Genomic DNA, 19,593 nt, shown 5'->3' with positions numbered 1-19,593 from the left:
CCGGCAGCGTTCGGGTTTCAGTCATAGGGGCGGCATCGGTGCCGGTTCAGTCACTGCTCAGTGCATAGAGAGTGGCAGCTGTAATCGCTCCCCCAGTACTGGCTGACAGCCAGCCCGCCCTAAAGCTGAGCGACTGTCAGGCAGTGTGGGGCATGGGAACAGCCTCTGCTTTCTGTACACTGAGCGGTGACTGAAATCCAAATGCTGCCGGGAGAAGAAAGTTAATTTCCTCAGGCAGCGGGGCTCTCAGTGCCTGCGCCGTACTGTTTCAGAAGGCTATTAACATGAAGATTAAATTTATATCTGCAAGTTCACAGCGCTATTTTACATGAAATGTTTAAATTTTGTGTAAGCAGAAAAAAACAGTACAAAATTATTAAACTGGCGGCCTTGGTATGTAAGCCTGACTCCCAAGTAAAGATAATAATTAAAGAGTTTTTGGGGACTATAATTTATGGCCCATCCATAAGCTATATGAGCTGTTGGGGTCTCACAGAGAATAACCCTATTGAAGGTGTTCATTTTATGCATACAGTGGGGAAAAAAAGTGTTTAGTCAGCCACCAGTTGTGCAAGTTCTCCCACTTAAAAAGATGAAAGTCAAAATGAGAAAACAAATCCCGAAAATCACCTTGTCTGATTTGTCAAGATTTATTTTGCAATTTATGTTGGAAAATAAGTATTTGGTCACCTAAAACATGCAAGATTTCTGGCTCTCACAGACCTGTAACTTAATCTTTAAGAGGCTCCTCTGTCCTCCACTCATTACCTGTAGTAATAGCACTTGTTTGACCTTGTTATCAGTATAAAAGACACCTGTCCACAACCTCAACCAGTCACACTACAAACTCCACTATGGTGAAGACCAAAGAGCTGTGGTATGACACCAGAATAAAAATTGTAGCCCTGCACCAGACTGGGAAGACAGAATGTGCAGTGGGCAAGCAGCTTGGTGTGATGAAATCAACTGTGGGAGCAATAATAAGAAAATGGAAGACATGCAAGACCACTGATAATCTCCCTCGAACTGGGGTTCCATGAAAGATTTCACCTCGTGGGGTCAAAATGATCACAAGAATGGTGAGCAAATATCCCAGAACCACACAGGGGGACCTAGTGAATGACCTGCATAAAGCTGGGACCACCGTAAAAAAAGGCCACCATCAGTAACATACTATGCCGCCAGGGACTCAGAACCTGCAGTTCCAGATGTGTCCTGTTGTGAATTCCGTTCTTGGGCTCCCACCTGTGGTTGTTAATGGCACTTTTGTGAGTTCTGCCCTTGGGCTCCCTCTGGTGGTTTCGAGTGGAACTGCTGCTCCTTGGGTTTAGCAGTAGCAGCTGCTTTCACTTATCGTCTCTCCTGGCTTTGCTATTTAACTTGGCTCTGGTCTTCATTCAATGCCAGCTGTCAATGTTTCAGGGTTGGATTCAGATCTCTCCTTGGATTTCTCTGATGGCCTGTCCATTTCAGCAAAAGATAAGTTCTTGCTAGTTCTTTGGTTGTCCATTTGCTGTGGACTTTATTGCTCAGCTCTTGTTATGTTTCTTTTTGTCCAGCTTGTCATTATGATATATTCAGGCTAGCTGGAAGCTCTGGGGAAGCAGATTTGCCCTCTCCATACCGTGAGTCGGTGTGGAGATTATTTTTGTAAACTCTGCGTTGATTTTTAGTTTTTAATACTGACCGCACAGTATCCTTTTCTATTCTGTCTATCTAGATTAGTATTGGCCTCCTTTGCTAAAATCTGTTTTCATTTCTGTGTATGTCATTTCCCTCTCCACTCACAGTCAATATTTGTGGGGGGCTATCTTTCCTTTTGGGATTTTCTCTGAGGCAAGATAGCTTTCTGTTTCCATCTGTAGGGGTAGTTAGTTCTTAGGCTGTGACGAGGTGTCTAGGGAGTGACAGGAACATCCCACGGCTATTACTAGTGTTGGTGTTAGGATTAGGAACTGCGGTCAGTATAGATACCACCTCCTCAGAGCTCGTCCCATGTTGCTCTTTTACCTTCTGGGGATAGATCAAAATTTTTGAACTTTAAAAATAACTGCAGATTGTTTTTTGCTTTGAGACCCCGTTCCTCTGGTGACCCCATTCAGCAGGTGAAGATTGTCAATTCTCTGCTGCGTGGAGACCCGCAGGACTGGGCATTCTCCCTTGAGCCAGGGAATCCTGCATTGCTCAATGTAGACGCATTTTTTCAAGCGCTCGGATTGCTGTATGACGAACCTAATTCTGTGGATCAGGCAGAAAAAACCTTGCTGGCTCTGTGTCAGGGTCAGGAAGCGGCAGAAGTATACTGCCAGAAATTTAGAAAGTGGTCTGTGCTCACAAAATGGAATGAGTATGCCCTGGCAGCAATTTTCAGAAAGGGTCTTTCTGAAGCCCTTAAAGATATTATGGTGGGGTTCCCCACGCCTGCTGGTTTGAATGAATCAATGTCTTTGGCCATTCAGATTGATCGGCGCCTGCGCGAGTGCAAGGTGGTGCACCATATGGCGGTGTCCTCTGGGCAGAGTCCTGAGCCTATGCAATGTGATAGGATTTTGACTAGAGCAGAACGGCAGGAATTCAGACGTCAGAATGGGCTGTGTTTTTACTGTGGTGACTCTACTCATGCTATTTCTGATTGCCCTAAGCGTACTAAGAGGGTTGCTAGGTCTGTTACCATTAGTACTGTACAGCCTAAATTTCTCTTGTCTGTTACTCTGATTTGCTCATTGTCGTCCTTTTCTGTTATGGCATTTGTGGATTCAGGCACTGCCCTGAACTTAATGGACTTAGAATTTGCCAAACGCTGTGGTTTTTCCTTGGAACCTTTGCCGAGCCCTATTCCCCTAAGGGGGATTGATGCTACGCCATTGGCCAAGAATAAACCTCAGTACTGGACACAGTTGACCATGTACATGGCTCCAGCACATCAGGAAGATATTCGCAATTTGGTGTTGCATAATTTGCATGATGTTGTTGTGCTGGGTTTTCCATGGTTGCAGGTACATAATCCAGTGCTGGATTGGAAATCTATCTCTGTGACTAGTTGGGGTTGTCAACGGATACATAGTAATGTTCCTTTGATGTAAATTTCCTCTTCCCCCTTTTCTGAAGTTCCTGAGTTTTTGTCGGATTTCCAGGATATATTTGATGAGCCCAAGTCCAGTTCCCTTCCTCCTCATAGGGACTGCGATTGTGCTATTAACTTGATTCCTGGCTGTAAGTTCCCCAAGGGTCGACTTTTCAATCTGTCTGTGCCAGAGCATGCCGCTATGCGGAGTTATGTAAAGGAGTCTTTGGAGAAGGTGCATATTCGCCCGTCTTCGTCACCGTTGGGAGCGGGGTTCTTTTTTGTTGCCAAGAAGGATGGCTCCTTGAGGCCCTGTATAGATTATCGCCTTCTCAATAAGATCACGGTCAAATTCCAGTACCCTTTACCTTTGCTTTCTGATTTGTTTGCTCGGATTAAGGGGGCTAGTTGGTTTACCAAGATCGACCTTCGAGGGGCGTATAATCTTGTTCGTATTAAACAGGGTGATGAATGGAAAACAGCATTTAATACGCCCGAAGGCCATTTTGAATACCTTGTGATGCCATTCGGGCTCTCTAATGCTCCATCTGTGTTTCAGTCCTTTATGCATGATATCTTCCGGAATTATCTGGATAAATTCATGATTGTATATTTGGATGATATTTCGGTTTTTTCCGACGATTGGGAGTCTCATGTGAAGCAGGTCAGGATGGTATTTCAGATCCTTCGTGCTAATGCGTTGTTTGTGAAGGGGTCTAAGTGCCTCTTTGGAGTTCAGAAGGTTTCTTTTTTGGGTTTCATTTTTTCTCCCTCGGCTATTGAAATGGACCCTGTTAAGGTCCAGGCCATTCATGATTGGACTCAACCCACATCTGTGAAGAGCCTTCAGAAATTTTTGGGCTTTGCTAATTTTTATCGCCACTTCATTGCTAATTTTTCCAGTGTGGTTAAGCCTCTGACCGATTTGACAAAGAAAGGCGCTGATGTGATGAATTGGTCCTCTGCGGCTGTTGAGGCCTTTCAGGAGCTTAAACGTCTTTTACTTCTGCCCCTGTGTTGCGTTAGCCAGATGTTTCTCTCCCTTTTCAGGTTGAGGTTGACGCTTCTGAGATTGGGGCAGGGGCAGTTTTGTCTCAGAGAAGTTCTGATGGCTCTTTGATGAAACCGTGTGCTTTCTTCTCCAGAAAGTTTTCGCCTGCTGAGCGTAATTATGATGTCGGCAATTGGGAGTTGTTGGCTATGAAGTGGGCATTTGAGGAGTGGTGACATTGGCTTGAGGGAGCCAAGCATCGCGTTGTGGTCTTGACCGATCATAAGAATCTGATTTACCTTAAGTCTGCCAAGCGGTTGAATCCTAGACAAGCTCAATGGTCTCTGTTTTTCTCCCGTTTTGATTTTGTGGTCTCGTATCTTCCGGGATCTAAGAATGTGAAGGCTGATGCCCTTTCTAGGAGTTTTTTGCCTGATTCTCCGGGAGTCCTTGAGCCGGTTGGTGTTCTCAAGGAGGGGGTGATTCTTTCTGCCATCTCCCCTGATTTACGGCGGGTGCTTCGGGAGTTTCAGGCTGATAAACCTGACCGCTGTTCAGTGGGGAAACTGTTTGTTCCTGATAGATGGACTAGTAAGGTAATTTCTGAGTTTCATTGTTCAGTATTGGCTGGTCATCCTGGGATTTTTGGTACCAGAGAGTTGGTTGCTAGGTCCTTTTGGTGGCCTTCCTTGTCGCGGGATGTGCGTTCTTTTGTGCAGTCCTGTGGGACTTGTGCCCGGGCCAAGCCTTGCTGTTCCCGTGCTAGTGGGTTGCTTTTGCCTTTGCCGGTCCCTGAGAGGCCCTGGACGCATATTTCCATGGATTTTATTTCTGATCTTCCTGTTTCTCAGACGATGTCTGTCATCTGGGTGGTTTGTGACCGGTTTTCTAAGATGGTCCATTTGGTACCTTTGCCTAAGTTGCCTTCCTCCTCTGATTTGGTTCCATTATTTTTTCAGCATGTGGTTCGTTTGCATGGCATTCCGGAGAATATTGTGTCTGACAGAGGTTCCCAGTTTGTTTCTAGGTTTTGGCGGTCCTTTTGTGCTAGAATGGGCATTGATTTGTCTTTTTCTTCAGCATTTCATCCTCAGACAAATAGCCAAACAGAGCGAACCAATCAGACCTTGGAAACCTATTTGAGATGCTTTGTGTCTGCTGATCAGGATGATTGGGTGACCTTCTTGCCGTTGGCCGAGTTTGCCCTTAATAATCGGGCTAGTTCGGCTACCTTGGTTTCGCCTTTCTTTTGTAACTTTGGTTTTCATCCTCGTTTTTCTTCAGGGCAGGTTGAGCCTTCTGACTGTCCTGGTGTGGATTCTGTGGTGGACAGGTTACAGCAGATTTGGACTCATGTGGTGGACAATTTAACGTTGTCTCAGGAAAAGGCTCAACGTTTTGCTAACCGTTGTCGGTGTGTTGGTCCCCGGCTTCGTGTTGGGGATTTGGTCTGGTTGTCTTCTCGTCATGTTCCTATGAAGGTTTCTTCCCCTAAGTTCAAGCCTCGTTTTATTGGTCCTTATAAGATTTCTGAAATTATCAATCCGGTGTCTTTTCGTTTGGCCCTTCCAGCTTCTTTTTCCATCCATAATGTTTTCCATAGATCTTTGTTGCGGAGATATGTGGTGCCCATGGTTCCCTCCGTTGATCCTCCTGCTCCGGTGTTGGTTGAGGGGGAGTTGGAATATGTGGTGGAGAAGATTTTGGATTCTCATTTTTCGAGGCGGAAGCTTCAGTATCTGGTCTGGTTATGGCCAGGAGGATAATTCTTGGGTTGTTGCCTCCGATGTCCATGCTGCCGATTTGGTGCGTGCTTTTCACTTTGCTCGTCCTGATTGGCCTGGGGGCTCTGGTGAGGGTTCGGTGACCCCTCCTCAATGGGGGGGTACTGTTGTGAATTCCGTTCTTGGGCTCCCTCCTGTGGTTGTTAATGGTACTTTTGTGAGTTCTGCCCTTGGGCTCCCTCTGGTGGTTTCGAGTGGAACTGCTGCTCCTTGGGTTTAGCAGTAGCAGCTGCTTTCACTTATCATCTCTCCTGGCTTTGCTATTTAACTTGGCTCTGGTCTTCATTCAATGCCAGCTGTCAATGTTTCAGGGTTGGATTCAGATCTCTCCTTGGATTTCTCTGATGGCCTGTCCATTTCAGCAAAAGATAAGTTCTTGCTAGTTCTTTGGTTGTCCATTTGCTGTGGACTTTATTGCTCAGCTCTTGTTATGTTTCTTTTTGTTCAGCTTGTCATTATGATATATTCAGGCTAGCTGGAAGCTCTGGGGAAGCAGATTTGCCCTCTCCATACCGTGAGTCGGTGTGGAGATTATTTTTGTAAACTCTGCGTGGATTTTTAGTTTTTAATACTGACCGCACAGTATCCTTTTCTATTCTGTCTATCTAGATTAGTATTGGCCTCCTTTGCTAAAATCTGTTTTCATTTCTGTGTATGTCATTTCCCTCTCCAATCACAGTCAATATTTGTGGGGGGCTATCTTTCCTTTTGGGATTTTCTCTGAGGCAAGATAGCTTTCTGTTTCCATCTGTAGGGGTAGTTAGTTCTTAGGCTGTGACGAGGTGTCTAGGGAGTGACAGGAACATCCCACGGCTATTACTAGTGTTGGTGTTAGGATTAGGAACTGCGGTCAGTATAGATACCACCTCCTCAGAGCTCGTCCCATGTTGCTCTTTAACCACCAGGTCATATCAGTGTTGCTCCTTAACCACCAGGTCATAACAGTGTCCCCCTGCTTAAGCCAGTACATATCCAGGCCCATCTGAAGTTTGCTGGAGAGCATTTGGATTATCCAGAAAATTATTGGGAAAATGTCATGTGGTCTGATGAAACCAAAGTAGAACTGTTTGGTAGAAACAAAACTTGTTTGGAAGAGACAGAATGCTGAGCTGCATCCAAAGAACACCATACCTACTGTGAAGTATAGGGGTGGCAACATCATGCTTTGGGGCTGTTTCTCTACAAAGGGACTTGGACGACTGATCCGTGTACTTGAAAGAATGAATTGAGCCATGTATCGTGAGACTTTGAATGCAAACCACCTTCTTCCAAACCTCCTAGCAAGACTCCATGTGATATTTCTTTTTCAGTGGATCCTACTAGTTTTGTTTACTGGTAAAGTTGGATCAAGTCTATATAGCCCAAAAGCCATAAGATATCTACACTGATTTACGGTGGCTGTTCAAGTAGAATTGAGCAAAAAGATTTGCAGGACCCTGGTTCAGTGTTCTCATTGGTACTATGAGCTCACACTTAAAAGCCATCATCCTTGTCACTTGGCCCCATAAGAAATCATGCCATACATTCTAGGATGCTATTAATCACAAAAGATACCCAGGTTGCTGGCATTTGAGGGCCAGCAGAGGAGGTGTGCACTGCCATCGTCTGGCTGCCATGGAGTAACAGTGAAGATGCTGGTTCGGAGTCTTGGAAATCTTTTGCTCAACTATACACCCTCTTTGTTCTCAACATTGGTCCTCCACTGGCAGCAACTGGTGAGGACCCTAGTGAGAAAACAGCAGCCATTTTTTAAAGCTTCTGTCTTCTTTGCTTTAACATATACAGTACATATGTGCACTGTACATGGTAGTGTGGCAGTGTGACATTATAAAGAAATATTTTTTTTATAAAAGCTTTGCAATCATAATAAAAGGGTACGAACCCTCCTACATATTTAAGAAACCAAACTCTGTGCTTGCTAACCTGGTACAATTGTTCAGTCATCTTATCCAGGCAGTAAGTTGCCACACGTGGGTTTATAAGTTTCAAGTCTTCTACTGAGATGGATGAAGTATTATTTTTTTTAACATATTCTTCTATAGCTTCTTGGGTGAACTTGCTGTATGCTGAAACAAAATCTGAAAAGGAGAAAAAAATATCTAGTGGTCACTTAATAACATAATGGTAGCATTAAGTGCAAGACTGTACGAGTCTTTACAGACAGTAAAATATATGACACATGAACGCATACTTGCCTATTTCTCTGGATTATCAAAAAATCACCCAAAACAAATAATTACTTACTAAAGCTAATATCACATAAATAATTACAATTTGTCAATTTTAGCAGTGACATGTTTTTCTGTATTACCACAAGAAATATTGTGTCCTTTCCTCTGCATGATTTTGATAACTGTTAATTTTTCTCTGCAACTGAGTGTGCTCTGTGGGTGGGCTGTGCCAGGTGTGGGGATAGAGAACTGTGCTGTTTGTCCTGACCAATCAGCTGCCTCCCTTTGGTTGCTTTAACATGGGTTAAAATCGTTGTCCAACAGAGAAATAACTTTTTTTAGGCGAGGCATGTTTTAACCCTTTTCTGACATATATTCCATCCCTGTGCCTGTGTCCTTTTTGACCGGGGATGGATATTACATCTGAGCAATTGTCCGGGCACACGAGGGGTGTGTGGGCCATCGCCGCTGGGTGTCAGCTGATTCTGACAGCTGACACCCAGCACTAAGTGCCAGGAGCGGTCACAGATTGCTCCCGGCAATTTAATCCCTGAAATGCTCCGCAGCATTCCGCAAGCCCCTCTGCCTTTGGATCGGAGACCCTGCTGCGTTGCCATCGGGTCACCATGGCAACGATTGGGACAACACATATATATTGTATAAAGTTGTGCTCAAAAGTTTACATACCCGGAAGCATTTTTGCTTTCTTGGCTTTTTTTTCAGAGAATATGAATGATAACTAGTGATGGGCGAGCACTAAAATGCTCGGGTGCTCGTTGCTCAGGTGGAGCATATTGGAATACTCGGGTACTCAACCAGAACAACGAGCCGAATGTAAGTCTATGGGAAATGCAAGGATTTTTACTGTGGCCCCCCGGAGGTCTTAAGAGGGACTAGAAATTGCGGAAATCGATGGGAACAGTGCTCAAATGACATGAGAACAGCATGGGGAAGACCCCTGGAAGCATTTCTGACTCCCAGGTCACTGCTGTGAACAATGTTGTCAGAGTCTTACGCCACTTTTACAGACTCACAATAAAACATACAAAAACGAAACCAAAATAGATTTTCCTGGGAAATGTTTTAAGGAACATCCTTTGCAGGCTAATGACTTGTATATAAGGCAAAATAAATAACCAAAAACAAAAAAGCTCCTCCACACCTTGGGCTATGTTCACACGTAGTGTTTTTGATGCATTTTTGAACTTCAGCATTGCTTTCAACCAAGACAAATGCATTCACTGGGTAATGTCATTTTAACATTTTACAACCTTATCTGGCCATGTGGTGTGTGACACATCATCAGAAACATCCTGTTTCATTTATGAAGGAGGGACTCTGAAAGTCAGGTGGCCTTTAATATTTTTAGAGATCCAACAGCCGGCTATGCTTTGTTGTTCCCATTATTAAACAGTGGGTATCCTATACTGTTATTGCGTGTGCAGTGAGTGGCAGGGTTGCCAAAAATTAGAACGCACCCCAAAACCCCTTTGACGAGATGTACAGGAGGGCCTCATGAAAAAATTGTCCCATTATTAGGAAGTGGGTCTCCCATAGTGTTTGCCTATGCAGTAAGTGGCAGGGCTGCCCAAAATTTGAATGCACCCCAATACCACTTTGAAGAGACGTATAGGAGGGCCTCCTGAAAACCATTTTCCCATTATTAGGCAGGGGTCTCCCATACTGTTTGCCTATACAGTGAATGTAAGGCCTGGCCAAAATGTACACGCACCCCAATACCCCTTTGAATAGACGAACAAGAGGGCCTCCTGAAAATAATGTTCCCATTATTAGGAAGTGGTTCTCCGATACTGTTTGCCTATGCAGTGAATGCAAGGCCTGGCCAAAATTTGTGCGCATCCCAAAACCCCTTTGAAGAGACGTACAGCAGGACCTCCTGAAAACAATATTCCCATTATTAGGAAGTGGTTCTTCCATACTGTTTGCCTATGCAGTGAATTGCAGTGTTGAGGCTGAAGAACCTGCAGAGCAGAATTGCAATATTGAACCTGAAGAACCCACAGTGAATTGCAGTGTTGAGGCTGAAGAACCTGCAGTGGAGAATTGCAGTGTTGAGACTGGAGAACCTGCAGAGGAGAATTGCAATATTGAAGATGAAGAGCCTGCAGTGAATTGCAGTGTTGAGGCTGAAGAACCTGCAGAGCAGAATTTCAATATTGAACCTGAAGAACCCACAGTGAATTGCAGTGTTGAGGCTGAAGAACCTGCAGTGGAGAATTGCAGTGTTGAGACTGGAGAACCTGCAGAGGAGAATTGCAATATTGAAGATGAAGAACCTGCAGTGAATTGCAGTGTTGAGGCTGAAGAACCTGCAGTAGAGAATTTCAGTGTTGAGACGGAAGAACCTGCAGTGGAGAATTGCAATACTGATGCTGAAGAACCTGCAGTGAATTGCAGTGTTGAGGCTGAAGAAGCTGCAGTGGAGAATTGCAGTGTTGAGGCTGAAGAGCCAGGAATGGAGAATTGCAATATTGAAGCTGAAGAACCTGCAGTGAATTGCTGTGTTGATGCTGAAGAACCTGCAGTAGAGAATTGCAGTGTTGAGGCTGAAGAACCTGGAGTGGAGAATTGCAATATTGAAGCTGAAGAACCTGCAGTGAATTGCAGTGTTGAGGCAGAAGAACCTGCAGTGGAGAATTGCAGTGTTGAGGCTGAAGAACCTGGAATGGAGAATTGCAATATTGAAGCTGAAGAACCTACCGTGAATTGCATTGTTGAGGCTGAAGAACCTGCAGTAGAGAATTGAAGTGTTGAAGCAGAACAACATGCAGTGGAGATCTGCATTGTTGAGGCTGAAGAATGTAAAATGGAGAATTGCAATGTTGAGGCTTTCCTGACGGTGTTTGGAAGGGTCGCCGAGAGGGAGAAACTCTGGCCAGAGCAGTGGGCAGAGGTACTGGTGCCATACTTGATGGGAGAACCCCAGAAAGCATACTATGATTTAGCTTTGCAGGATGCTAAAGAGTATGGCAAGCTAAAAACGGAGATTCTTGCATGCTTGGGGTAACAATGACTCAGAGCACAGCGAGTTCACCGTTGTGTGTATCACTGGGACAAACCCCTGCACTCCCAAAGTGCTGCAGCCAGATTCCTCTATGCCTGCGCAGATGGTAGAAAGGGTAGTGATGGACCAGTTTGTGCACACCCTGCCGAGGCCCGTTCAGACTTGGGTTGCCAAGGGTTATCCCCGGAATGCGGATGAAGTGGTCGGACTGGCCAAGAGATACCAGGGGATGGAAGGTTTCGTGGGAAAGCAGCTCACTCCATACTGGAGGTCCCAACAAGGGGCGGAGGCCCAAAAGGGGGTGGGGCACCCATACTGTTTGCCTATGCAGTGAATGCAAGAGCTGCCAAAAATTTGGACTCACCCCAATACCCCTTGGAAGTGACGTGGAGGAGGGCCTCATAAAACAATTTTCACATTATTAAGAAGTGGGTCTCCCATACTGTTTGTCTTTGCAGTGAGTGCAAGAGCTGCCAAAAATTTGGACGCACCATAATACCCCTTTGGAGAAACGTACAGCAGGGCCTCCTGAAAACAATGTTCCTTTTATTAGGAAGTGGGTCTCCCATACTGTTTGTCTATGCAGTGAATGCAAGGGCTGGCAAAAATTTGGAGGCACTCAAATGCAGCTTGGACGTGGAAGAAGGCTTCATAAAAAAATGTTCCCATTAGAAAGAAGCGGGTCTCCTATACTTGTAATGCCCATGCACTAAGTGTATGGCCTGACAAACATTTACCAAGGGGGGTATGCATGAACATATTGTACAACCATTTTTTTGTACGGGCATCATATACACCCTTTAAAAAAATTATGTGGGTGCTGCATCACGGACCATGGTCACCCTGGTGATCTGGTGGTGGAGGATGAGGGTGAGGAGAAGGAGCAGGACAACAGCAAATAGCCAAAATCAGGAAGCATAAACCCATGTGTGGGTGTGAAAGGTGCACGGGAATAGACCTCCCAATAAAAGACACTGGATTTGAGTTTATGTTACGCTGCTATCATTCTGTGGTGTTGAGAAGTCTTGCCCAATCCAGCCCTTGTTCATTTTTATAAGAGTCAGCCTGTGAGCATTTTCAGTTGACAGGCGGATGCGCTTTTCAGCTATAATTCCACAAGCAGCACTAAAAACCTGCTCTAACAAAACGCTAGTGGCAGGGCTGGCCAGGTCCTCCAAGGCGTAGAGAGCCAGTTCGTGACAATTGTTCAGCTTGGATACGCAATAATTATAAGGCACAGAGGAATCACGGAGAATGTTGGTATGATCAGCAAGGTACTCCCTCAGTATCTTACAAAACTTTGCACTCCTTGTGAGAGTACCCCACGCCTCAGGGTCTGTGCAATGGGAGGGTCTGAGAAAACTCTCCCAGAACATTGCCAGTGTTCTCTTGTCTCTGCTGGATTGGAGTCTCTCTCGCCTGTACTCCTTGGTTGTCCAACGAACTGTGACCTCTGCCTCCAGCGTTTCCAGATGGTAATTTTTTTAATAACTCCGCAACAAGGGCCCTCTGGTACTGCCCCATTTAAGTAGACCTTTTCACCTTGGGAATAAGAGATAGAAAGTTATCCTTGTAGCGTGGGTCAAGAAGTGTCTCCAACCAGTAATGATTGTCACCCAAAATTTGGAGAGCGCGAGGGTCATGGGAAAGACAGCACAACATAAACTCAGCCATGCGTGCCAGACTGCTAACAGGCAAGGCTTCCATGTCCACACCAAGAGGACGACTGACCTTGCCCTCCTCCTCCTCCTCCCTGTCCTCAGGCCATCCACGATGAAATGACGGTATGACAGTTGTGCAGGTATTACAGTCTATAGCTCATGAAACTAGCTACTGTTCTTCCTTCTCCTCGTCCTCATTGTCACCCAATTCACATTGGGATAAGATGAGGATGGGCTGCGTATAATCACCCTGTATGCTTCCTTGCTCCATCTTATTGTGCTCCGCCTGAAATGTATCCTATTTGATTGTGAGCAGAGAGTATTTCAGAACCCAGAGAAGCGGTATTGTGATGCTAATTATGGAGTCATTGCCGCTGACCATCTTGGTTGAGCCCTCAAAGATTTTGAGGAAGGTACATATGTCTGACATCCATGTCCACTCCTGAGGTCTTAAGTGAGGAGTCTGAACTGAATACCGACGGCCTTGTTGATGCTGGTAGTTAACAAATGCATTCTTCTGCTCACAAATCATTTCCAACATCTGCAGTGTAGAGTTCCAATGCGTAGCAACATCACACACCAGTCAGTGAGCTGGAAGCTTCAATTGCTGCTGAAGCATGGCAAGGGCAGCGGAAATTGTAGCTGACTTTATAAAATGGGCACACAAGGGGCATACTTTCTGGGTAGGTTTTGAGAAACCCCTGAACCATGAGGTTAGGCACATGGGTCAGGCATGATACGTGTGTGAGCTCACCTCGCCACAGAGCTCCCACCGGGTTCCGGCCATTGTCACACACGACCATGCCTGGCTGTAGGTTCAGTGGTGTCAGCCACAGATCGGCCTGCTCTTTTAGAGCTGTCCACAACTCTTCAGCATTGTGCAGTTTGTCACCTAAGCATATTAGCTTCAGCACAGCCTGTTGCCGCTTGACTGAGGCAGTGCTTCTAGCTTGTGACTGATGTGGTCATTTTGGGGATGGAGGCTGAAGAGGAGGAGGAGGAGAAGGAGCTGTAGACTGTGGAGGCAACCCTGATTGACATAGGGCCTGCAATCATTGGTGTCGTGAGGACATGTTCCATCCCAAGGTCCGACTGGGTCCCTGCATCCAGTATGTTATCCCAGTGTGCCATCAGTGAGATGTACCATCCCTGCCCAGAAAAACTTGTCCACGTGTCTGTCGTTAGGTGGACTTTCCCAGTAACTGCATTATTGAGGGCAAGGCTAATGTTGTGGGACACAAGCTTGTGTAATGCAGGTTGGCACACCGGATGAAATAGTGGCAGCTGGGGACTGAGTACCGAGGGACGGCTGCCACCATCAGGTTGCAAACTGTCGTGAAATGGGTAAATTGAGTAGTGTGGCCTGTGCGGCATTGGCTGTGTATTTGCACTTGCGTTCCAAAGACTGGGGCATGGACAACTGAATGCTGTGCTGGGACAAGGACGCAGATGTGCTTGATGATGGTGCTAGCTGAGTGTGTGCAACGACAGGTGCAGGGCCCTAGTTATCTTCGCATGCACCATGGACAGGGGATTGGCTTGCAAGCACAACAGCAGATGAAGCAGCGGTGTCACCTGTAGACACTGTTCCTGGACCCTGGGGTTTGGCCCACAAAGTTGGGTGCTTTGCTGCCATGTTCCTGATCATGCTGGTGGTGGCAGGCTGGTAGTTTTGCTACCTCTGCTGATGCTGGCCTGGCAGGTGGTGCAAATGGCCTTTTGGGGATATCAGCTGAGTCTTTAAAAAGCAACCTGACTCAGGAAGACCTCACAGTTGAACTGGCAACTTCCGTTGTGTTGGCAGGAACGGTTACCTGCCTTCTGTCTGCGGCTACCACACTGCTTATTCCTGTCTGTAGGGGTACTATGCCTCTCTTCCCCTGTGTGCTGTTGTCCTCGCTAGGTGTTTCCTCATGCCAGATTGGGTCAGTTTCTATATCATCCACCACATTGTCCTCCACTTCCGCACCCTGGTCCTCCTCCTGACTCTCTGGCAATTGTGTCTTTTCATCGTCCACCCCTTGTGACACTTTCTCACCGTTGCCTTCATGTGACTGTGGCTGCTCAAATATTTGGGCATCGCTTCAAGCAATCTCCTCTTGCCCCGCTTCAAATGGACTGGGCGAGAGGCCTGAATCTATAAATGGAAAAGTGAACAGCTCTTCAGAGTGTTCAAATGTTGGATCAGTTGTCTCTAGGCACTCGGCACGGTGGGAGGAAGGAGGATCAGGGTGAGGAATATGTGGTCCAGACTCACAGCTACTGAGACTTGACCGTGTGGAAGACAGAGTGATGGTGGGGGTGGTCACAAAGTGACTGGAAGCATTATCAGCTATCCAACCAACAACCTTTTGACACTGCTCTGGGTTCAATAGTGGTGTGCTGCTGTGGTCCCCTAGTACTTGGGACAGGAATGTCGGGCGAGAAGATGTGGGTATTTGTTGTGGCACAATTTCAGCTTACCCACGGCCTAGGCCTCGGCCTCTGCATGTACCATCACTATTACATCCAGTTCCCTGTCTCTTGACACGTGCCTTGCCCATTTGAAATGGAGGACAATATTTTCCACGTTCACTACAAATGGCTGAATTTGGAGCAAACTTATATGTTATCCATGTGACTTAAAACCACAGTTTAACATATCTGGCCTGTAGGTAACTTATTTTTTTGCAAACTGGTGTCAATAACTTGGCTAAGACACTGCAACAAAATTGAAATGGAGGCCTGAAATGGCACAATTTTGACAGCATTGATATGTGATCCGTGGCATGGACAAACTGTAGTTTGAAATATCTGGCGTGTATTTTATTTCAGCAAACTGGTGTCAATAACTTGGCTAAGACACCTCAAAAATATTTAAATGGAGGCCTGAAATGGCACAATCTTGAACGCACTGATATGCGATCCGTGGGACAGACAAACCCCAGTTTAAAATAGCTGGATTTTTAGCGCTGTAATATGGAAAGGATCTGGCTGTATTCTGCAGTGCCAACAAGCAAATGGAGCACAAAAACGGTGTTCTCTGGATTGCTTTTAAAGCAAATAATCAGGATTAAGATCCCCAAAAAATTATTACTGGCCCCTGATACCTGGGGTTATGTCTATAAATATCTGTAATAGGAAGCAGCAGCAGCAGACAAAACTGGAATGGACCCTCTTGCTATATGCACTGCAGTCTGCCACATACACTGCTTGCTTGCCTAACACTCATATCTCTGCAGCTTTGTTAGTCCTCAGAAGTAGTGATGAGTGAGTGCGCTCATTACTCGAGATTTCCGAGCATGCTCAGGTGATCTCCGAGTATTTTGGGCATGCTCATAGATTATGTTTGAGTCTCCACAGCTGCATGATTTGCAGCTGCTAGACAGCCTGAATACATGTGTGGATTGCCTAACATACAGGCAATCCCTGCATGTGTTCAGGTTGTCTAACAGTCGCAAATCATGCAGCTGCAACGACACAAACGTAAACTATGTGCACGCCCAAAATACTTGGAGATCGCCCTAGCATGCTGGGAAATCTCGAGCAATGAGCACACTCGCTCATCACTACTCAGAAGGACTGATAGTTGAGATGGATATGTGTATTAGATATAGTATACTCACACTAAGTATGAAGCAAACAAAGCTCTCCCTAGCTCAGAAGCAACTCTCCCTACACTGCCTGATTCCCAAGCTGACTGTGATGAGCATGGCGGCGCCAGGTTTGATATAGACCTGTTGACACTATGTGGCCAGCCAATCACTGTAATGCCATAAAGAACATGGCTGCAGCATTATAGTGTTTAGCAGATAATCTCTGCATGTTCAATGGCTCTCTAAAGCATGCCAAACATGCAGGGCAAATATACAAGCTCCCGCCAAGCAAAGCTGCAAATACTGCGATGCTCGGACAAGCACCGAGTAGTGGCGAGCATGATCTGTTATGATCCGTTGAACCTGGAGCCGCATGAGACAATCTCTGGAGTGGGTGGTACCTGTACTGACCGCAAACCCTAAACTGACACCGCAACTAGAAGTAGCCGTGGGGGGTACCTAACATGGCCTAGACCCCTCGACACAGCCGGAGGACTAAATACCCCTAAAGATAGGAAAAAGGAATACTATCTGGCCTCGGAGCAGTACCCCAAAGGATAGGCAGCCCCCCACAAATATTGACTGTGAATTTAAGAGGAAAGGCAAACGCAGGATGAAATCAGGATTTAGAAAAAGAGGCACTTCTAGCTAAATAGAAAAGTATAGGACAGAATTCTAAGCAGTCAATAATAAAACCCTAAAAATGTCCACAGCAGATAATACAAAATACTACATCTAACTAAAGACATAGAATGTATATCTGCATCTCCAGAGATTCCAGCATGACTGAAAAATCCAAACAAAGTCTAAGCTGGACAAAAACACAAATAATTGCACTGAACAGGGAAACAGACCGCAGTGTGCAAAAGAGACAATAAACCAGACACTTATCTTAGCTGAATTGGCAGCAGGGCATGAGGAGCCAGAGAGAGATGCAATCCCTCCAAGAACAATGGACAACTGGCATGGGCTAATGGGTCCTGCACACCTAAATACCCAATAGAGCAGCAATAAGCAGAAACACCAGCCAAGGATTACCACCCAGAGACAACTGCACTACCATCAACAACCACCGGAGGGAGCCCAAGAGCAGAATTCACAACAATGATCGCTCATCACTAATGATAATACCAAAACTTTTTCTCCACTCACGTTATTGGTTGAGTGAAGCCATTTATTGTCAAACTACTGTGTTTTCTCATTTTAAATCATAATGACAACCCAAAACATACAAATGACCCTGATCAAAAGTTCACATACCCCTTTTCTTAATACCGTGTATTGCCCCCTCTAACATCAATGACAGCTTGAAGTCTTTTGTGGTAGTTGTGGATGAGGTTCTTTATTTTCTCAGATGGTAAAGCTGCTCACTCTTCTTGGCAAAAAGCCTAAATTTCCTGTAAATTCCTGGGATATCTAGCATGAACTGCGTGCTTGAGAACTCCCCAAAGTGGCTCAATGATATTGAGGTTAGGAGACTGAGATGGCCACTCCAGAACCTTCACTTTGCTCTGCTGTAGCCAATGGCAGGTCAACTTGGCCTTGTGTTTTGGATCGTTGTCATGTTGGAACGTCCAAGTACGACCTATCAGCTTCCGGGCTGATGATTGCAAATTTGCCTGCAGCATTTGCTGATAAGGTGCTGCATTCATCTTTCCTTCAACTTTTCCTGTGCCTTTGTAGCTCACACATACCCAAAACATCAGCAATCAACCTCCATGCTTTACAGTAGGAATGGTGTTCCTTTCATCATAGGCCTTGTTGACATATCTCCAAAAGTAACGTTCAATTTTGGTCTCATCACTCCAAATTACCTTGGTCCAGAAGTTTTGAGGCTTGTCTCTGTTGTTTTGCGTATTGTAATCGAAATAATTTGTGGCATTTGCGCAATAATGGCTTTCTTCTGGTGACTCGACCATGCAACCCATTTTTCTTCAAGCGCCTACTTATTGTGCTTCTTGAATCAGCCACACCACTAGTTTTCAGGGAGTCCAGTATTTCAGCTAATGTTATTTGTGGGTTTTTCTTTGCATCCTGAACAATTTTCCTGCAGTTGTGGATGAAATTTTTGTTGGTCTACCTGACCGTGGTTTTGTTTTTACAGAGCCCCTGATTTTCCATTTGTTAATCACAGTTTGAACGCTGCTGACTGGCATTATCAATTCTTTGGATATATTTTTGTATCCCTTTCCAGTTTTATACAGTTCAACTACCTTTTCCCATAGATTCGTTGACAATTCTTTTGATTTCTCCATGACTCACAATCCAGAAAAGTCAGTGACTGGATGAAAGATGCAAGAGTCTGTCTGGATCCCAGAAACTCACTCAGCTTTTATGCACATACACTAATTACAAGCAAACAGGTCAAAGGTGAGGATGTTACCTTTAGTAGCCATTCAAACACATTTGTGTCAACTTCTATGCATGTTATCAGGCTAAAATCACCAGGGTATGTAAAATTTTGATCAGGGTCATTTGGATGTTTTGGGATGTCATTATGATTTAAAAAGAGAAAACTCTATAGTTTGACAATAAATGGCCTCACCCACCAACTAACCATGAGTGGAGAAAGAGTTTGGGTGTTATCATTCACATTCTCTGAAAAAAGGCCAAGAAAGCAAAAATTCTGTTGGGGTATGTAAACTTTTGAGCACAACTGTATGTGTATATATATATATATATATATATATATATATATATATATATATATATATATATATATATATATATATATATACAGAACTTACAAAAATGAAGGGAGCACTAAAATCCCACATCTAAAATCCCACATCCTAGATATCTCTGAAATATTCCAGTTGTAAATCTTTATTCGTTATATAGTGGAATGCGTTGAGAACTGTAAAACCTAAAAATTATCAATGTAGATCACAACTAATATCCCATGGAGGTCTGGAGTTTGAATGATGCTCAAAATCAAAGTGGAAAATCAAATTGCAGGCTTATCCAACTTCTGTGGAAATGCCTCAAGACAGAGAAGTGATGCTCAGTAGTGTGTGTGGCCTCCACATTCCTGTATTACCTCCCTACAACGCCTGGGCATGCTCCTGATGAGGCGGCGGATGGTCTCCTAAGGGATCTCCTCCCAGACCAGGACTAAAGCATCTGCCAACTCCTGGGCAGTCTGTGGTGCAACGTGACATTGGTGGATGATGCAAGACATGATGTCCTAGATGTGTTTAATCGGATTCAGGTCTGGCGAATGGACGGGCCAGTCCATAACTTCAATGCCTCATCTTCCAAGAACTGCTGACACACTCCATCCACATGAGGTCTGGCATTGTACTGCATTAGAAGGAACCAG

At 45.1% G+C, this 19,593-nt stretch overlaps 1 protein-coding gene across 1 annotated transcript in view; it reads right to left on the bottom strand.

The window, feature by feature from the left end:
- LOC143817947 (uncharacterized) overlaps positions 1 to 19,593 on the bottom strand; it is a 119,051-nt gene that overhangs the window by 79,602 nt on the left and 19,856 nt on the right. Inside the window, exon 2 of the mRNA XM_077299409.1 lies at positions 7,763 to 7,917. Coding sequence (XP_077155524.1) covers positions 7,763 to 7,917 — 155 coding nt within the window. The remainder of the gene's footprint in view (positions 1 to 7,762; positions 7,918 to 19,593) is intronic.

The sequence above is a fragment of the Ranitomeya variabilis genome, chromosome 3, assembly GCF_051348905.1.
Source record: "Ranitomeya variabilis isolate aRanVar5 chromosome 3, aRanVar5.hap1, whole genome shotgun sequence".
NCBI lineage: Eukaryota > Metazoa > Chordata > Amphibia > Anura > Dendrobatidae > Ranitomeya > Ranitomeya variabilis.
The sequence above is the reverse complement of the archived record's forward strand: the minus strand, read 5'-3'. Positions and strand labels throughout refer to the sequence as shown.